The sequence below is a fragment of the Microtus pennsylvanicus genome, chromosome 11, assembly GCF_037038515.1.
Source record: "Microtus pennsylvanicus isolate mMicPen1 chromosome 11, mMicPen1.hap1, whole genome shotgun sequence".
Lineage (NCBI taxonomy): Eukaryota > Metazoa > Chordata > Mammalia > Rodentia > Cricetidae > Microtus > Microtus pennsylvanicus.
The window spans coordinates 99,243,342-99,263,382 of NC_134589.1; the positions used below are offsets into that span (position 1 = coordinate 99,243,342).

At 50.4% G+C, this 20,041-nt stretch overlaps 1 protein-coding gene across 9 annotated transcripts in view; it reads left to right on the plus strand.

Moving 5' to 3' along the window:
* The window catches only part of Ciita (class II major histocompatibility complex transactivator), a 60,617-nt gene that overhangs the window by 16,879 nt on the left and 23,697 nt on the right, over positions 1 to 20,041 (plus strand). For 7 of the 9 annotated variants that reach the window (XR_012907067.1, XM_075942015.1, XM_075942021.1 and 4 more), the window contains exons 2-13: positions 4,285 to 4,428; positions 4,585 to 4,680; positions 6,145 to 6,207; positions 6,349 to 6,429; positions 8,907 to 8,951; positions 9,856 to 10,020; positions 10,135 to 10,269; positions 11,778 to 11,942; positions 12,601 to 12,669; positions 14,832 to 16,467; positions 17,218 to 17,376; positions 18,261 to 18,332. Coding sequence is in view for 8 of the 9 variants with exons in the window: in XM_075942015.1 (XP_075798130.1) it covers positions 4,285 to 4,428; positions 4,585 to 4,680; positions 6,145 to 6,207; positions 6,349 to 6,429; positions 8,907 to 8,951; positions 9,856 to 10,020; positions 10,135 to 10,269; positions 11,778 to 11,942; positions 12,601 to 12,669; positions 14,832 to 16,467; positions 17,218 to 17,376; positions 18,261 to 18,332 (2,830 nt within the window). In the remaining variant the exon portion in view is untranslated. The remainder of the gene's footprint in view (positions 1 to 4,284; positions 4,429 to 4,584; positions 4,681 to 6,144; positions 6,208 to 6,348; positions 6,430 to 8,906; positions 8,952 to 9,855; positions 10,021 to 10,134; positions 10,270 to 11,777; positions 11,943 to 12,600; positions 12,670 to 14,831; positions 16,468 to 17,217; positions 17,377 to 18,260; positions 18,333 to 20,041) is intronic. The other 2 variants (XM_075942016.1, XM_075942017.1) reach the window with 2 other exon arrangements.

Consider the following 20,041-nt stretch of genomic DNA (forward strand, 5'->3'; position numbering starts at 1 on the left):
ATGTGCAAATCTTATTATTCTAACAAGGTCCCTCACTGAACCTGGAGGTCATTGATTGATTGTCTACACTGATTGATTAGTGAGTTCTGGGAAATCTGCCTGTGCCCATGCTCAGGCACTATGAATAAGACACACACGACCTTGCTGGACTTCTTATGTGGGTCCTGGGGATCCGAACTGAGGCCCTCGCTCTTGTGTAGCAGGCATTTTCGTGCCTGAGCCATCTCCCTAGCCTTGATCTTCTTTAGATTGTTTACTTGCTTGCTTCTTCACTTTTTGAAACATTTTTAGGGTTGTGGTGATATTTAAGAGAAGTCGGAGAGTTGTGTTTTTTTTCTCATCTATTGTGTCCATGAATGCATAGCCTCCCCAGCTACCCACCTGCATCCCTTAGCAGTCCAGGTCACCATCTTTGACTCTAAAACAGCACCTCATATTCACTTAAAAAGCAAAGTCAAAGTTTGGGTTCAGTCTTGGTAGGGCGCATTCCATGAGTTTGGACAAGTGTGGGTTTGGAACAGCATGTCCATGATGGCAGTGTCTTCCAGAGTGGTTTCCCTGCCCCATAAACTACAACACTCCAGCCATTGTTCCTCTGTGGCTCTGCCCAGGCTCTGGCAGCCCTTTGGAGTGACGTGAAGTTGGCACTACACAAGTTGGGTCAGTGTCTTCCACTCAGAAAAGTTGTTGGTAGCTGTTCAGTTTGCTTCTGTCTTATAGTCCTGAGGGAAGGACTCAGGGCCTCCTCATGTTGAGTGATGGCTCTCTATATGTCAACCCTGTGTTTACCTTTTGTTATGTACCCCAGACTGGCCTTGAACCTTCAGTCTTCCTGCTGCCACTTGAAGCTGGTGTCACAAGACCTTCCACCAGGCTTGGATCTCAGTGTTGTTGTTTTGTGTGCTTGAGATGAGGTCTCACTATAAAGCCTATGTTGCCCTCAAACTCATGATCCTCCTGCCACGTCTTCTTGGGCAGTTGGTATTGCAGACCTGTATGATCACACCCAACTACAGCTGTGCTTTTAAACTATTCTGTGAAGCCCCTTTTAGAGAAAAGGAGGTTCTGGGTTCCTCGATGCCCTTTCAGACAACAACTTTTTCTCATTTGTTAAAGGATCTGGAATCCTTGTAAAATGTCACTTGAAAGTCATTGTTCCCCTGCAACTCTCTTATGTAATAGATGACAGCCTTGGTAACTGGAGAAGGGAAAGGGTTTTCCCAGAGTCACACAGCCTCCAAAGCAGACAGGGCTTGGCTCTCAGGGCCCATGACTCTTGCTTTGGTCTTGTGCCATTGGGCTGTTGTGAACTTAGTCATCCCATGGTTGGGCTACCCTTGCTTCCTCTCTCCCACCTCCACCATGGAAAAGCCCTGTGGGTTGCTGCCAGGGACCAAAACCAAATCTATTTCCAGTTTTTCTAATTACTATAATCTTGCCATATGCTGGGGGGCTGCTCTGAGCCCAGTGGAGCTAGGGAGCTGGGATAGAAATGCCAAGATGGTTGAGGGTTCTGGGTCAGAGAGGACAAGCTTGGCAACAGGGTGAGGACAACCAGAGGGCGAATTCCTCTCAGGTCACTTTTCCCAGCACCACACAGCTGCAGCCCTGTGTTCCCTTGACATCTCTGTGCTCAGGACAGTTGTGGTCCTCAGGTCACATACTGACCCTGTCCTAGTGACTATCTTGAGTCGTCTTTTGCAGCAAGAAGGCTTCTTCCAAACCAGAAGGACCTAAGACAGCCTCCAAGGGAAGAGGCGCAAACCAGGAGCTGAAGAAGTCATAACTGAGAATTACTAGCCTCTAGAGGACAGTCAGGAATTGGGGTTGTTAGCAATAGCAGATTGTATGATCTGAAGAGAAACATTGTGTTGGCCATATGAACATACATGTATGCACACACACACCACTCAAATCCACTCATTAGCTTAGGAAATAAAACCACTAATATCATGGACTTGATTCAAGGCCCAGTTTTGAAGCCATACTTCAACCTGCCATTCACAGTGGCAACCGAGAGTCAAACGATTGCAGCATTTCCAGAGATTCCTGATGTGAACCTTCTCATACATGAGCCTTCCAAGCTTCCTGACTTCAAAGGAAATACCAGACCTCCTGTTCCCTTCTAAACTCCAAAGTCTCTCAGCACAGCTTTCTGTGGTGTGTGTGTGTGTGTGTGTGTGTGTGTGCGCGCGCGCATTGGGGATGGAATCCAAGGTCTTTCCCATGCTAGGCAGGTGATCTACCACTGAGCTACATCACAGCCCAGTCTCTCAATATTGCTTACGTGCCTCGGTTTCTCTTCTGTCTCTTGATATCACCTGAAGCCCCTGAAGGAAGTGAAAGTCCTAGTCGAGAGTAGCAGTTTCCGTCAGTCTCCTCTGTGTCATGGTCTTGAGCCTCCCGCCCACTCTGAGACACAGGCCTGAAAGCCATTTCCTCCTTTGTCTATGGTACTTGCCTCCTCCTGCCCAATCCTAGTCTTCATCTTCTTCTATGAGCTCTTGGAACAGGGTCACCACCACTCCCAAATTCCAGACAGCTTACAAGGTATCAAGAACACAGTATTGTTCATTTTTTTAAAAAATTATGTGGGCCTGGAGAGATGTCTCAAGTGTTAATGCTGCTGGCAGCTCTTTCAGAGGAGCAGAGTTTAGTCCCCAGCACTCCCATCAGGTTGCTCACAACTGCCTGTAACTCCATCTCTGGGGCTACAACACCTTCTCCTGACTGCCATGAGCATTTCCCTCACACGTCGGCCTATACACATAAAATATTATTATCTTCATAACTGCAGCACAGCAGCAGCTACCGTCACACTTGCTGTCCATTTAGTGGACACTTTGGGAACCTTTAGAATCTTGAGTTCATTGAACCCTTCATCTCACATTATTGTCATTAACCCAAGTGAAACAAAACAAAGCCTCCACTGTGGGGCTGGAATGGTGGAATGCACTGGGGTGGCCTCTTAGGTAGATGTGGAAGCCTCAGGGAAGGGCAGTGTGCAGGCGGCCCATTGGCCAAAAGGCAGCCCCTGCCCTCTGGTGTGCACAGACATTTCTTAGAAGAGGAAATTGTCTTGTCACCCACATGTTCCCTTCTCAAGTAAGAGTCCCTCCCATGACGGCAGCAGAGGATGTGGCCAGCCACTCATTGTAATCTGGTTCTTCACCCGAGAGACAGGAATGTAATTAGTTAAGGTGCGATGAGACCTGAAGGGGGACATGTGTGAAGCTCATCATACAATACGAGGAACTCGGAGTATCTGTGCGCTCTTCCCTGTACCGGTCCTAGGTGAGGGGAGAGTCTAGTGTGCAGGAATGTGCTGCAGGCTTGGGGCAGGGCGCTGTAATAGCTACCAGTCTCATCACCGTGACAAAACACTCGACAAGAACAACGTAAGGGACCCTTGGCTTGGCTCACAGTTTGAAGGGACATTGTATCTGGAAGGCACGGTGACAGCAGAGGGAGGAAGTGGCTCACACTGCATCCACAATCAGGAGGCAGAGGGAGATGCATGCTGCTGCTCAGTTTTGAACCCTTAGCCCACAGAATGATGCTGCTCGCATTTAGGATGGGTCCTCCCGTCTCAATCACTGCAGTCTAGAAACTCAGAGGCCTGGCCACAAGCTTGTCTCCTCGGTAATTCTAGATCCTGGCAAGGTGATAATCAAGATTAACCATTAAAGGTGCTTTAATGGTTCATCCCCACATAACTTGAGCCGTCTGCCCTGGGCTGGGGCAGCTAAAGAGAACCCTTCTTCACATTGGGGTGAGCAGGGTTATCTCTGCCTTCCACCTCTTTCGGAACTTCCAGCAGAGGAGAGGGTCTATTTCAGTGACTTTTGAAGAAATTCCTAAGCAAGCAGAAACATGTGGAACATGGCCCCCAGAGGCATTGAGAGCCCTAGGTGTGAGTGGATGCAGGTTTAGTGTGGTGAGAGGATCCAAACTGGGAGAGGAGAGTCCCTTCTTTGAGTCCCCCAACATAATGAACTTCCTTTGACTGGAGGTTGCCATGTGACTGTCATACTGCACCACGCCACCCTTGGCCTTTCAAGGTTCTCCCCATGTCTCCAGAGAACTGATACTTAGAGAGGGTAAGTCACTTGTCACTTGTAAGGCCCCACAGCTGGGCCTCAAACTCCCATCTCAGCGCCTGATGCCCCTTTGTTCACACCCTCTGGCTCCTCCCACTCCCAGCCCTCATCAGTCTTGGATGTTCATGCTCTGCCTTTTCCTACCACCTGTGAGACGGCTGAGTGAGTGTGTCTTTCCTCCCAGGTCATAGTCTGTGTGCCACCATGGAATTGGGGCTTCCAGAGGGCAGCTACCTGGAGCTCCTTAACAGTGATGTTGACCCCCTGCACCTCTACCACTTGTACGACCAGATGGACCTGGCTGGGGAGGAGATCGAGCTCAGCTCAGGTGAGCCTCGTTCCTCCCCTCTGCTGGCTATGACAGTCAGCAAGCGTCAGGACCACGGACAGCTCCCAGCCCCTCAACTGGAGACTGTTGCTCTGCTTCCCCATCGCCCCTCCTTCCAGACTCCCAGGATTCACCCTTGGGGCTTTTCCCTTCCAGAGCTGGACACAGACACCATCAACTGTGACCAATTCAGCAAGCTGCTGCAGGACATGGAAGGGGATGAAGAGACCAGGGAGGCCTATGCCAACATCGGTAAGAAGGTGGTGGAGACCAGAGAAAGGACAGAGAAAAAAATTCTCATTCACTAACCTCACTGGGTCACCTTGAACAACAAAAATTTCCCTCCCACCAAAATTGTAGCTAGGGGGAGCAGTTAGGGCTGGAAGAGGACTATGGGGAGAAAGGAGGAAGGAGGACTAAGGGAGTTGGGTCCCTTCCCTGATGACTGTCAAGCCAACCATGGCCTTTATGGTACTTCCCTTCCTTTCTTTCCTTTTCTTTATGATTTTTGTGTTATGTTCATTTTATTTTATTTTTGATACAGGGTCTTATCTAGCCCAGGCTGTCCTGCAACTCACTATACACCCCAGGCCAGTCTCAAACTCATGGCAATCCTCTAGCCTCAGCTCCCCAAGCGCAGTATCATAGGCACACACCAAATGCCCTTCTCCGGCATCTGAGCCACTGAGTCTGCCATTGCAGCAACTGACACTGCCAGTGTGTTCATTGCTACACTGTATGGCCAACCAAGTCCTTGGTGTGAGAGCTTCCTGCTTACAGAGGAGGAAACTGAGGCTGAGGGAGGGGGTGCAGCCTCAAGGCTGATGCACATGGCCAGGAGCAGATGTGAAATCCGCAGCCAGGGCTTCCTCACTTCCAGGTCCTGACTTAAGCATGAAAAGGAAGTGCCTGAGATTTAGCAGGTTGCTAAGGCGTGTCCAGCTTTGAAAAGAGATTCAGGGCCAGAAGGGTTGTCCTGTGGGTGAATGGCAATTGCCACCAAGCCTAATGACTGAGTTTAAGGTGGAAGGAAAGAACTGATTCCTGCTAGTTGCTCTCTGACCTCTACATACATTCCATGGCACTGGTGCATGTGAGTATACATACACAAATATGCACACACACATACACACATGTGCATGCATACACACACGCATGCACGTGCGCGCGCGCGCACACACACACACACACACACACGCACATGCACAGCGAGTTCCCGACCATGCAAATGTCTTCCCACTAGCTCCAAATCACGTACCACATCATTTGCCATCACTTCTGGAGTGCCTCCGGTCTACCATGTTGAATGCTCCGAACACACGTCTGACCATTTGTGTCCACCTCCGGATAGTATGTGCTGTTTGTTCTCTTTGATCAGATGAGGAAACAGGAACCAGAAACATTAAACAATCAGCTCAAGATTGTCCAGCAAATGGAGCTAGTGGAGAATAAAGACTGAGTTTGAGCTCAACCCCAAGGCCAGCATTACTGTTCTTCTTGGAGTTATTTTATGATGTAGATATGTTTTCATGAGCATATACTTTTACTCATTCCGTGAAAGGCAATGTCTGTCTGTTGTTCATTAAGCTTACACTCAGCCACATTTATAGAGACCCTACTGTGCACCAGACCCAGAATGTTGCAGCCCCTAGGCTTGACCCACGATAGGACTTTCGCGAGACCTTCTGACTGACTTTGTGCTTCCTTCCCTGGCAGCGGAACTGGATCAGTACGTGTTTCAGGACACCCAACTGGAGGGCCTCAGCAAGGACCTCTTCAGTAAGTCGGGGGATGCTGATAGTGGTCCTGCCTCAGTTTCTTCCTGGCCTGAACAAATGCCTGGCAGCCACAGGTACTCACTGTAGAGACCCTACTGGGGGCTCTGGGATTGTGACGTGGGTCTCTTGTGTTTCTCCAAAGTAGAGCACATTGGAGCAGAGGAAGGCTTTGGTGAGAGCATGGAAGTTTCTGGAGAAGAAGCACAGAGGCCCCAGAAGAGACGTGAGTGAGCTCCTCCTTGACCTAGTCTGGCCTTTCTCAGATCTAGTCCCTCCTTATCTCTGCAGCCTGCTGTGGTCACAGTTACTCCATTAAGTCCTGTCTGCCTCCTCACCACAACCCCTGCCACTGCTTCCCAGGAAGGAACAGGCATCTCAAGAGCAAAGCTCCCTCCTCCTGGTAGAGTCTCTGTGGGCTGCTTCAGTTCCTGTTCCTCAATGACTTTTGAGTCCCACTTCCCCTTCCCTTGGGGTATCAGATGGAGGGTCTCTTTAAGCGATGGGTGTGGCCTCAGCCAGGATTGGATTGGAATCCTGAATAGCTGTTTATGGGCTATGTGACCTTGGCTAGGTATCTACATCTCTCTGAGCCTTCTGCCCAGTCTCTTGCCTACTTAGTCTGTCCTCATCTAATGGTCATGGGTGCTTCGCCATACAGATTATGGCATCCCTGCTTGGCTGACCCTCCAGCTGTCACAGGATACATTCTAAGAGGCCTGTGTGAGCTATCCTTCCTCTTCTTCTGACTCACGGAGAGACACTCCATTGGCTACACTCTTTTCCCCATGCTGCAGCCCATGCAGACTGCCACATTGTCCCTCTTCCTGAAGCACCTCCTCTCTTCCCATAGTTAAGTCCTTCCAAACCATTAGCCCACTCCATCCAGGAAGCCCTCCCTGACCACTCATCCACATAAAGTCACTGTCTTATTCACGTTTATCTCTCTTTTAGTGTGTTTATTTTATGTGTATGAGTGTTTTGCCTGCATGCATGTCTGTGTACCACGTGTGTGTTTGGTGCCTACAAAGGCCAGAAGAGGGGGATGGTGCTCTGAGATATCTCTCCAGTTTATGTTTATTTCTTGTGTGAGGTTGGTGTGTGTGTGCATGAGCGCGTGAGTGTTGTGGGGATGAAGCCCAGGCCTTTGGAATGCTACACAAACACTCTACACTGAGCTGCAACCCCAGGCCTTGCACATCTATTTACTGCTGGGCATGGGAATCTAATGTGTGCTGTAATCTAACGTGCCAAGAATGGGCGGTGGGAGAGTTTGCCTCCAGCCCATCCCTTTCTTAGCACTTCCCCCTAAAGGCAGTTTGTGTCCACCTCTCCCTCTGAACCTTGTCAGAAATACTCTATCACCTGCTCCACGCCACCACACATACAAACATACATATGAACATACACTTACATATATGCACAATATATACACACGTGTACATATGCATATACACACAAATGTATGTACATGTATACAAATACACACATACATATGCACACACTATTTCACTCTCTGCCCTTACCATGTCTTGGGGGGCATTTCCAGATTGCTGTTGGAGAACATAAGGATCTGTCTCCAGAATGCCCCTCCCACTTCTTCTCCTCCTCTTCTCTCTTTTCTTCTCTTCCTTCCTCTTTGCAAATTTCTTTCTTCCTTATTATTGTGTGTGTGGGCACACACATGCTATATGATCATGTCCATGTCAGACAGCTTTGCAGAGTCAGTTCTGTCTTTTCACCTTCACGTGAACTCGGGGATTGAACTCGGGTCTCTGGGCTGCATTACAAGTATTGTACCCTCTGAGCCACTTCACAGGCCCCTCTGCTCTCTTTCCTTTTGCCCTTTCTCTCCCTCTTCCCTTCTTTTCTCTCTTCTTTTCTTCCCTACACCCAACCTTCCTCCCTGCCTCCCTCCCTCCCTGTCTGCCTCCTTTCCTCCCTTCCTGCCTCCTCGCCTTCTTCTCTCCCCCCCGTTCCTCCATTCTTTTATCTCTCTGTCCCTTCCTCCCTCTCTGCCTCTACACTGAGCTAAGGTATGAGTCCCTCTGTGAGCAAGCATATCTCCCCTCTTCTTGAATTCCATAGTTAATATTGGGACCCATGTGCCTTGAGCTGCTTCACCCATTGTTAGATTCCTTGACCCATCTACCCATCTCCTTTTGGCGCCTTCCTAGTAAATTACAGCCTATGATTCCCCTTGCCACATACCCTCCAGCATCCTAACTCTTTCACATCTGGCCCAAGCTGGGTCCTTGGGTGGCTGGCCCACAGTTGGCTGCACAGGTCTTTTGTGGAGGGACATGGTTTTTGCCACTGATCTGCTAAGACATTCTCTGCTTTTCACTGTTGTCTGCAAGTGGACAAGTGCTTGCAAAGGTATCGCATCCATAGAGAGCATTAGAGCTCTCTGGCAGGCTATGGGGGCAACCTGGGCAGAGCGCAGAGCAGCGGGCTCTAACCTCACCTGATCTGTGACTTTGTGCCTCTGCCTGTCCTCTCCTCTCACCTACCTGCTGAGATTCTTGTAGCTGAGACTTGGGCTCAAGCAAGAACTGGCCAACACCCTGAGGAGTAGGAAGGAAGTGGGGCACAGTACCTCAAATCCTCAGGCAAGGTCACATGACCTGTTGAGAACCAAGAAAGTCCCATGGCTGGGCACATCCCAACCCAGGGCCACTGATCTCAGGGTTCTCTCTGCAGGCTCCACAGAAGAGCACCCTATGGATTCCAAGCACAGGAAGCTAGGTGAGATGGGCATATGATCCAGAGAGCCACTTTTGGGGGAGCATAGGCCTCCTCAAATGTAGCACAAGCCGGCATTGAACACCAAAAATCGGGGTTGGGAGTAGCTTGGGGGTAGAATGTGTGCCTATTGTGAACAAGGCCCTAGGTTGTATTCTAGCATCATGGAAGAAGAAAAAAAGAAGGGGACAGAGGGAAGAATGGGGAAGAGAGAGAGAAAGGAAGAGAGGATAGAAGGAAGGAAAATTCGAAGAGAGAGACCAAGGGAGAGAGGGAAGGAAATAGCTCGGAGAAATGAAGTCACCTGCCTAAGATCACACAGCTATGAGGGAGTGAGTGAGGAACAAACAGAGATGGGGATTCCTCAGCCTGTGCTGTGGTAGGAGACTCATCTTCCGCCCCTCCAAATCTCTCTCCTACTAGCTTCCATGGATCCCCCAAGATGATAGAGAGGTAGCTTCAGTCCTTAGGGAGTCCTACCCTGATGAGGGAGCAGGACCCGTCCCATCTCACAGCTCACAGCTCTCCCATTCAGTAGAAGAGAGGGCTGTGTACACCCTCATGGGAGCACGTGGTACTGCTCCCATCCATTGGACAGAAGCTGAAGGTTGAGGGTGGCGCTTAGTCTCCCAAGGGTTTAGGGACCTGCTGTCTCTGGGTGGGAGGGGCCGGAGTTATGGGCCAAGTCATAGGTTTCTTGTGTGAGGTTTCTAGGGAGGCCCCAAAGCCCAGCCACAAGGAAAGGCTGGGTATTGTTGGCATAGATCAACAGTTGAGCAACCCAGCTACTTGGGGTCAGAGGGGGACAGGCATTTCCTTCAACTCCCAAGAGAGAGATTCTTGTTGTCCTGGAGGCCTATCCCATTCCAGGTATCCATCCAGCCTCTAACCCACCCCTTTCTCACAGCTGAGCCCTCTTCCGTGCCCATATTGACCGGCAGCTTCCTGATGGGGCCAGCAAGCTTCTCCGCCATGCCTTATTTATCACCTGCTCTATCCAGTCAAGAGCCAGTGTCCAGCCATTTATACCTGGAGGAAGCTGTTCAGACATCTGGTATGTTGAGGAGAAGAGGTGAGAAATGAGAGCCCCTTGGGAGGGAGCTGAATGTTTACCCCACATCACTAAACAGAAGTACAAAAATGGGTGCTGTGGATGGTCCCCACTCACTACCTCTGTCTCCTGCAGGGCCCCCCTCTAGGTCCTCACTGAACTGTCTGGATCTCCCCATCGGACACATCCAGCTTCTTCCCACTCTGCCCCAGGGACTTTTGCAAATCTCAGGGGCTGGCACAGGTCTCTCCAGTGTTCTGATCTACCATGGTGAGTATACAAGCCAGCATCGCAGCTGAGGGTCTCTCCTTCCTCCCTTCCCGACCTACTCTCCCCTGCAGGCACTTGGAATTGTAACACAGCACCTAGTCATGAATCCTCCCTCCCCACAACACCTTCCTCTATACTCATTTCCTCCAAAGTCAAGGTGGTCTGCATAGGTGACCAGACTCACAGGCTTCTGTGTCACTATTTCCTCTTGGCTTAGTTTATCCAAAAAAAAAGTTCAAAAAGATTTTGTTTTAATTGTGTATGTGCACACACACATGAGAATGCTTTACTGCAGTTCCTGAAGAAGCCAGTGGCGACTTCTCTCTGGAGCTGGAGTTACGGGTTGTTGTGAGCATCCTAACATGGATTCTGGGAGCCAAACTCAGGACCTCCGGATAAGTAGTACTTGCACTTTGCCACTGAGCTATCTCTCCAGCCTTGAAACAAACAAGCAAGCAGCCTCAGTTTTACTTTTAAACTCAGTGACACTCATTATGAAGCCAAACAATAAGAGACTCCAGAGTTAACTGTCTCCTTGCCCCTCTTCATTGTGCTGTGGGCAGTCTTTTGTGCATCCTTGCACGCTCTCTCTAATTTGCCTTTTCTCTGATCAGCTAAATGGTGCCTGTTGACACACCATACTGAGGCTTCCAATAAGCCCTGGGAAGGCATGTCTGGACTCTCAGGGATGAGGATGGTTCCACTACAATCCACAAGCTCCTTTTAGGGTTGCATGACTGTTTCTATTTAAGATAATGGTGTCCCAGAATTAAGGGAGCAACTTCTAACGTGTAGGAGTGCCAGGAAGCATCTGTCCTGAGCGCCCTGTGAGCTGACTATGTCCACTCCACGGATGGGAGCTGGATGTAGCTTGGGGTTCCCTCCCCAGTTTCACCCTGAAATGCCTTCACTAGGAGGTTTCCTCTCTCTCCAAACTCACCAAACACTCACCTCAACAGCAGGAGGAGATCATTTATTCTGGAGCCGGATGGGAGAGACTATTGCCAGGAACACAGATTTACGATGCCCCAAATACCTCAATGCAGCATGACAACAGCTAAATGAACTTTTAATAGTAACAGAAGAAAGAGAGTTATAAGCCAGGTCATCTTTCAGATGAATTAGTAGAAACCCCAGGCAGGTTACAGCAAGGTAGGGTAGAGTCCTCAGATGCTACCTTCTGCCATTCTTAGCCTTTGAGTGGGTGGAAAAGGCATCTCCTGGTACATTGCCAAAAGGATTTTTTACCTGAAGTCTTAAGGATGCTAGGCCAAACACAGAGGTAGGCAATTAATGTCTATGAGGGTGGGTGCTAAAGACACCCCAAGACAATTTGGCTCTGGACCTGCAACTTTGCAGCCACAGAAGCTCTAGTTATTCAGTCGATGCAGCACCCCCACCCTGGGAAAGTCAGTTCACACTCCACAGTGTGGTTGGAGTGGAGTGACCCAGCACATTCCTGGATGAGTCCCTAATGGTTCTTATGCTCCTCTTTTCCTTCCGTACAGGTGAGATGCCCCAAGTCAACCAAGCAGTCCCTTCAGGCAGCCCCACTGTCCCCAGCCTCCCCAAATCCCCAGGGCGGCCGGGCTCCACCAGCCCCTTTGCACCATCTGCAGCTGACCTGCCCAGTATGCCTGAACCTGCGCTCACCTCCCGTGTTAATGAGACAGGTGAGGACCGGGACTCTAAAAAAGGCTTTGAAACCAGGACAGAGGGCTTGGGGCAGGATATTTCTCAGTCAGTCAGAGCTGCCTGAAGAGGTGGGGAAGCCACATTCATGGGTGACTGGTCATGAGGGAGGGTGTGTGAGGTCTGGTGAAGCAGGGAGTGTGACTGAGGGTTGGGTGACAACTGGAACATGTCTGTCCATCCAAGCAGAGCCACAAGCCACAGACCTCCTGTTGATCTTTAGGGTGTAAGAGCACACCCAGCCTGATTGGGCTTTATTGAATCCCATACTTTTAAATTTTGCTTTTCTTTGTTTGGAGACAGGGTCTTGCTGTACATCCTCAGCTGGCCTGCAACTCAGTATGTGCCTATTAGTCTAACTCTAAACTTGCAAAAATCCCCCTACCTCACCCCCTAAAGGCTGGGATTACAGATACTACAGTGCCTGGCTTGCAGTGATCTTTAAAACTCTGGTTAAAAGGTGTTTGTTTGTAAGTACAGCTGGCTAAAATAAGGATCTCATTTACAGTTTAGCTGCCTTCTTGTGACCTGGCCTTGGAGGCTCAGGCACATGGTTCTGTCCTCTGGATGCCCCTAATACTGGCAGGAGTCCATGGGGACACTCAAGACTCTGATTGACATTTGTTTCTCCATCCTCAGAGGACACAACATCCTCCTCCCCATGCCAGGAAGGTCCCGAGTCTTCCATCAAGCTTCCAAAATGGCCGGGTGAGTAACTATTGAGCCCTCTGTCCTGGAGACCTGATACAAAAAGCTTCACCCATGCAATACTTAGCCAGCCCCTCGTCAGCGCGCTTGCTCGTTCATTTATTACTTATTCTTTCATTCATCGCCCAGTTGATTTCCCCACTGTTGCAGCGTCTGCTCAGCCACCCAAGCAGTAGTACGCAGGACAAAAGTCCCTATTCCTAGGAGTCACCTGTGGGAACTGAGCTTGCCTTGTGAGGGAGAGGGTAGAAGAGGAGAGAGTGAGTGAGTGGGTGAAGGAAGTGTGGGGTAGTAGAAGGGAAGGATTGCCAGGGGAAGTGAGAGAAAGCTAAGCCACTGGACGGTTTTTCCAGTTCCACCCCTAAGCTTTGCATTAATACCTTTCCAGCCCCTGCATCACCCCCATTTCACAGATGAACTGTCCGGAAGCATAGTGGGGCATACAGATGTTCATGGCCACATAAACGGGCATACAGATGTTCATGGCCACACAAACGGGCGTACAGATGTTCGTGGCCACACAAACGGGCGTACAAATGTTCATGGCCACACAAACAGAGGAGGCAGGATTTGACTCAGACACATGGCCTCCCAAGTTTTAGCTCTTTTCGTTACTGTTGACATTATTTGTTCAGAGACAGACTCTTGCTATGTAGCTCCCACCCTTCACCTGACTGTAACTCATGCTGGCCTTGAACTCACATCCCTACTGTCTCAGTCTCCTGAGCACTAAGATTATAGGTGTGCAACACCATGCCCGCTGCCTTCGTCTTCCTTTCTTCCTTTTCTCCTATTCTCTTTCTTTCTTTCTTTCTTTCTTTCTTTCTTTCTTTCTTTCTTTCTTTCTTTCTTCCTTTCCAACTTGCTATGTAGTTAAGGAAAACTTTGAATTTCTGATCCTCCTGTCTTTATGTCCCAATTCCAGGGATTATAGGCATGTACTACCACATTCATGGTTTTGAACCCCAGGGCTTTGTACTCACAAGGCAAATACTCTACCAACAGCTAAAGCCTCACCAGTTCCACTGTCTTTTCAAAGGCCTTGAATTACAAGTATTTATTTGTTTTTTATTCAGTGTGTGTCTGCATATGTATGTATATATGTGTGCTTGTGTCTGTGCATAGTACACACGTAAGAGAATGTCTTGCAGGAGTCGGTTCTCTCCTTCCACCATGAGGCGCCAGCGGTGGAACTCAGGTTTGCAGGTTTAGCAGGAAGTACATCATTGTTAAAATGATGGATTTCATCCTGACAATTTCATACATATATAAAAAGTATTTTATTCGTACTCACACCCTTATCATCCGCTGTTCCATTTCCTTCTTTCCCAATGGTCCCCTTCCTGCCACTTAATGCTCTTACTTCTATTTTCATGCCCCTACACACACACACACACACGTATATACACATACATATATGCGTATATATTATCTATATCTATGTATCTGTCTGTGTGTGTGTGTTTCTAGGCTCCACATATGAAAGGAAACATGTGATATATGTCTTTCTGAACCTGGCTCATCTCACCTAACATGATGAATCCACAAATAACCAGTTCTCCTTCCAAACCCCATATGAATGAGTTGCCCAGCCTAGTGGTTACTGAAGGGGCTGGGGAGCAGTTTAGTGGTAGAGGAAGTGCCCTGAAAGCTGGACCCCCTGGGTGTCATCCACAATAAACATCCTTCCCCCAGACACACACACACACCACAGAGTAGCCAGATATAGTTGAGTTAGAGGTCATCCTGGGCTACAGAGTAAGATTCTAAATCAAAAGCTACAAAAGGAGTTGGGACTGTAGCTCAGCCGGTGGCCTGTAGCCCAGCCGGTGGCCTGCTCGCTTAGCATAAATAAAGCCCTGGGTTCAACCCCAAGACCACAACACTAAGGAGGTGGAAGCAGGAAGACCAGAAGTTCAAGGTCATCTCAGCTATTAAGTGAGTTCAAGAGCAGTCTGGGTTATATGAGCCCCCATCTCATAAATAATTTAAAAGCAGAAAGAAATGGATAAAGAGAGAAAATTAATGGGTGTGGATGAGTGAATGGGCCGCTGACTGGAAACTGAGCAGTGGATGGGAAACTGAGGTGAGGAGGCTCTGGCCACCTCCCCTCTCCCAACCCCCACTCCGCTAACTCTCTGGCTCACCCTTGGCTTTCCCAGAGTCTGTGCAGCGGTTCCAGCACTCCCTGCAGGACAAGTACCAGGTGGAGCCTGAGAGCTTGAGCAGTCCCCTGGTAGCCATGGAGCTGGTACGGGCCAGGTTGGAGAGAGGCAGCAACAAGAGCCAGGAAAGGGAGCTAGCCACTCCAGACTGGACAGAGCGCCAGTTAGCCCATAGTGGCCTAGCTGAGGTGCTTGTCGGCAGCCGCCGGTGGCCACGAGAGACACAGGTGGTCGCTGTGCTGGGCAAGGCTGGCCAAGGCAAGAGCCACTGGGCCCGGATGGTGAGTCAGACCTGGGCCCGTGGCCAGTTGCCACAATATGACTTTGTCTTCTATGTCCCATGTCACTACTTGGATCGTCCAGGCGACTCTTACTACCTGCGTGATCTGCTCTGTCCCCCAAGCCTGCAGCCACTGGTCATGGATGATGAGGTCTTAGGTCACATCGTGAGGCAACCGGACCGTGTCCTGCTCATTCTAGATGCTTTTGAGGAGCTAGAGGCCCAAGATGGTCTCCTGCACGGACCATGTGGACCTCTGCCCCCAGAGCCCTGCTCCTTCCGGGGACTGCTAGCTGGGCTGTTCCAGCGGAAGCTGCTGCGTGGCTGTACCCTGCTCCTCACTGCCCGGCCCCGGGGCCGCCTGGCTCAGAGCCTGAGCAAGGCAGACGCCATCTTCGAGGTGCCCAGCTTTTCTATTAAACAGGCTCAGACTTATATGAGGCACTACTTTGAGAACTCAGGGACAGCAGGGGACCAAGACAAGGCCCTGGGCCTCCTGGAGCGCCAGCCTTTTCTCCTCACCCACAGTCACAGTCCTGCTCTGTGCAGGGCTGTGTGTCAGCTCTCCAAGGCCCTGCTGGAACAGGGCACAGAGGTCCAGCTGCCTGGTACACTTACAGGACTCTATGTCAGCCTGCTAGGCCCTGCAGTCCGAGACAGTCCTCCAGGGGCCTTAACTGAGCTGGCCAAGCTGGCCTGGGAGCTGGGCCGCAGACACCAAAGCACCTTGCAAGAGACCCAGTTACTATCCGTGGAGGTGAGGACCTGGGCAGTGACTCAAGGCTTGGTGCAGCCCGCCCTGGGGACCACAGAGGACCAGCTGGCCTTCTCTAGTTTTCTGCTACAGTGCTTCCTGGGTGCTGTGTGGCTGGCACAGTGTGATGAAATCAGAGACAAGGAGCTGCCACAGTACCTGGCCTTGACCCCAAGGAAGAAGAGACCCTATGACAACTGGCTGGAGGGTGTACCACGGTTTCTGGCTGGATTGGTTTTCCAACCTCGAACCCACTGCCTGGGAGCGCTGGTGGAGCCTGCAGTGACGGAAAAGAAACGGAAAGTTCTTACTAGGTACCTGAAGCGCCTACAGCTGGGAACGCTGCGGGCCAGCCGACTGCTGGAGCTGCTACATTGTGCCCATGAGACACAGGAACCTGGGATTTGGGAGCATGTAACACACCAGCTCCCTGAGCATCTCTCCTTCCTGGGCACCCGGCTTACACCCCCAGATGTGCACATGCTGGGCAGGGCCCTAGAGACGGCCAGCCAGGACTTCTCCCTGGACCTTCGTCAGACTGGCATTGAGCCCTCTGGACTGGGGAACCTCGTGGGACTGAGCTGTGTCACCAGTTTCAGGTGTGGGCAGGACAAAGGGCAGACATGGACTGTAGCTCTGGGGACCCCTATCCTATGAGCACAGTGTCAGATGGGCAGGACAGTCCCCTCCACTTTTAAGATGACAATGCTGGGGGTCAGAGATGTTCTAACCAATATTTGAATGCCTGCCACGCACCAGGCGCTGGAACACATTTACAGTCTCAGCCTAGCCCACGTCCAGATTGTACCCATCCTTCAGTAGCCACCATGTGCCACCATTTTCTCATGCTCAGAGTCATGGCCCCTGTGCGTCTGTGCCTCAGCCTCCTCTTTCTCTCTGCTCTTTGTATTCAGGCGGCAGAGCAGCCTTCCCAGAATGAGAATGAGGTCAGGTTCCAGGGGTGCTCGCAGCCCTGCCAGGACACCCTGCACCTCGAATGGGCTCTGAATTCTCTCATTTGACTCATTCAAGTCCATTTTGCAGTTTACTTGAGCACTTCAGGGTCTCTCCAGAAAAACTTCCTCCCATGTTCCCGATAAACAGATTTTACTCAAGTTATGAGGTCTGCCACAGGTATGCCCGGAATTTAGCGCTGAGCTTCCTGGCAGTCAGAGAAAAAGTGGGCCTTTTTGAGAAAGGTAAAGCAATAAGGGCCTGTGAGGTCACAGGAGGTGGAGATCAAGCTAAGAAAGGAAAGGATCTGAGGAGATAGGCAGTCCCCTCATGGAGCCATACCCCTGTTGTGTAGCCCAGCCACTGTGCCTAGGTCTGAGGCCCTTCCTCCACAGGGCCTCCTTGAGTGACACAATGATGCTATGGGAGTCCCTACGGCAGCAGGAAGAGTCCCAGCTACTCCAGGCAGCAGAGGAGAAATTCACAATTGAGCCATTCAAGGCCAAGTCTCCCAAGGATGTGGAAGACCTGGACAGCTTGGTGCAGACCCAGAGGTGAGAAGGCAGGGGGTAGGAGGTGGCTCCAGGCTATGTGGGTGGGCTGCGTCTGTCACATGCATGTCCTGTCCATAGAGCTGTCCAGTGCCCTGACTCTTGGTTTGGCCACCCAGGCCCTTCGCTGCAGTCCACTCAGACAGGGACCCAGATTTTGCCCTTTGCCCCATTCTAAGCCAGGCCCTTGGCTAAAGCCAAGGAGACATCACCTGCTGGGGATTAACAAGGATCCCATCAGCATCTGCTAACTGAAGGGACCCTCGCAGCCTCTCACGCAACCTGGTTCCATTTCAGCCATAAGAGAGCCAAGGTACAGAGGACAAAGAAGAGGGGATACAGCAGCGCCTAAGACCTAGGTATTGCTGAGTGCCTGTCTTTCTCTCTCTGGACCTCACACATGCTAGGCAAGTTCTCTATCACTGAGCCAATCTCCACTTTTAGGTTTTATTTAGAGACAGGGTGTTACTAAAAGTTGTTCAGTCAGGCTGGCCTGGGATTGGATATGTAGTTGAAGCTGGCCTCCGATTTATGATCCTCCTCTCACCCTCTCAAATGACTGGTAATAAACAGGCTCACGCCACTCTGCCTGGCCCTAAGTCTCTTCTTTTAAAAGTGTTTTATTTTTAATTATGTGTATACATGTGTGTCTGAGTGCCTGTGAGGGCAGAAGAGGGCATCAACATCCTTTAGAACTGGAGTTACAGGCATCTATGAGCCAAACTCCAGTTCTCTGCAAGAGCAATACAAACTCAACCACTGAGCTGTCTCTCCAGCCCCCTAAAGTCATTCTTTTCAGTGGAGGATCAACAACAGCTCCCAAGGAAGACAGTTTTGGAGGTACACCCATGGGGCTACCTCCACTTACTGAAGCCCTTTCTCTGTAGGCTGAGAAACCCCTCGGAGGATGCAGCTCCAGATCTTCCTGCCATCCGGGACCTTAAGAAGCTAGAGTTTGCGTAAGTGAAGGGTGGACAGTTGCCTCGGTAATCCAAGGTTGTTTCTGCCATCTTAGCTGGTCTGGGGCCAGAGGCGTGGTGAGTGGCTGGGCAGAGCCGGGATGATTCCTGCCTTCTCAGTTACCACTGGGAAAGCAGCATCCGTTGCTGGGTGTGACCTGTCTTGGTGAGTGCAGGAGATGCTCAGAAGAGCAGAGAACTGGCACCTTTACAGGACAACACACATGTACACCACCCCATATACAATGCACACACTTACATGTTCACACACTCACATGCACACATATAACACACTCACACACTTGTGCACGCATGCCTTGCACACACTCACGCATGCACTCACAACTCACAAACATAACACAGATGCCTTACTTACACACACACTCACATACATACATATAACATACACAGCATACACACACATACACAGGCTGACAAGCATACATATAACACACACATTTGCACACACACATGCCTCACACACACATTCACATACACACATATAACATACACACATGTGTTCACTAAGACACACATGCATGTGAACATACACACTCACACACATGTGCATAAAAGCTCTTTGAGGAGCAGAGGCTGCCGTCTATGATGAACATGTGCCAGCAAGTTCCCTTGCAGGGTGGGCTGGGGACCTCCTGGAGGAGGTCACATCATCACAAAGCTTGAGAAATTAAGAATGAGCTCACAGGGGCTGGAGAGGAAGTCTTGAAGGAATGCCAGTATGCCCAGACCACAACCTCACACAGAAGGGTGTCCCCAGGACCTCAGTTTTGGTCTTTTCCCTGCTGAACTAGGAATTGCATCCTCTTCCTATGCCTGGGCTGATCGCTCCCCTGGCCACATGTACTCCCCCAGGGAATGCAGAGCCTGGCCACTGCCCTTTTAATTCAGGCATCCTTACTGTCTGCAGGGACTGGGCCCAGCCTGGGTGCTGAGTAGACTTACTAGGGTTCCCAGTCACGCGCATGCTCAGACCCCACCCTGCCTCAGACTTGCTCCTCTGGGTGATCCTTCTTGAGAAATTCGGCTAACTCCAGTGAGCTAGGGTCCAGCTTGCCTCGGTTTGGTCTAATTGGGCACTGAGAGTCTCAGCAAACTGGGACCGTTGGTCCCCCAGCCTATGCAGCCAGGCCTGGGAGCCACCTCCCTGAGCATTGCCACCAGGGTAGAAGGAACGGATGATGGAGCGCAATAGGTTCTAGGGAATCTAGGTTATGACAGGGCCAGAACATGGGCCCTGAAGAGCCCCAGGAGTTATATTTAGTCTGACTGCCTGTGCAGCTCATCCCTGCAATGCTGAGGATTGAGCCCAGGGCCTTGTACATACTAGGCTAGCATTCTACCACTGAGCTATATCCCCAACCCATATTTGCCTGTTTGCTTATTTATTTATTTTTTAGAGTTTCATGTATTCCATGCTGACTTCAAACTTGCTATATAGCCAGGTCAAGCTGTATAACCTTTAACTTCTAACCCTGCTGCCTCTTCCTCCCAAATGCGGGGGTTATAGGCACACTCCACCACACACGCTTATGCAGAACAAGGCATAGAACCCAGGGCTTTGTGCATGCTAAGCTAGCACTCCACCAATTCAGCTACATTCTCAACTCATGTGCTTCTTATTTTGAAAAGGGGTTTTAATATTGAGCCCAGTCTAGCCTTGAACGTTTGCTTCCCCTTGCCTCAGCCCT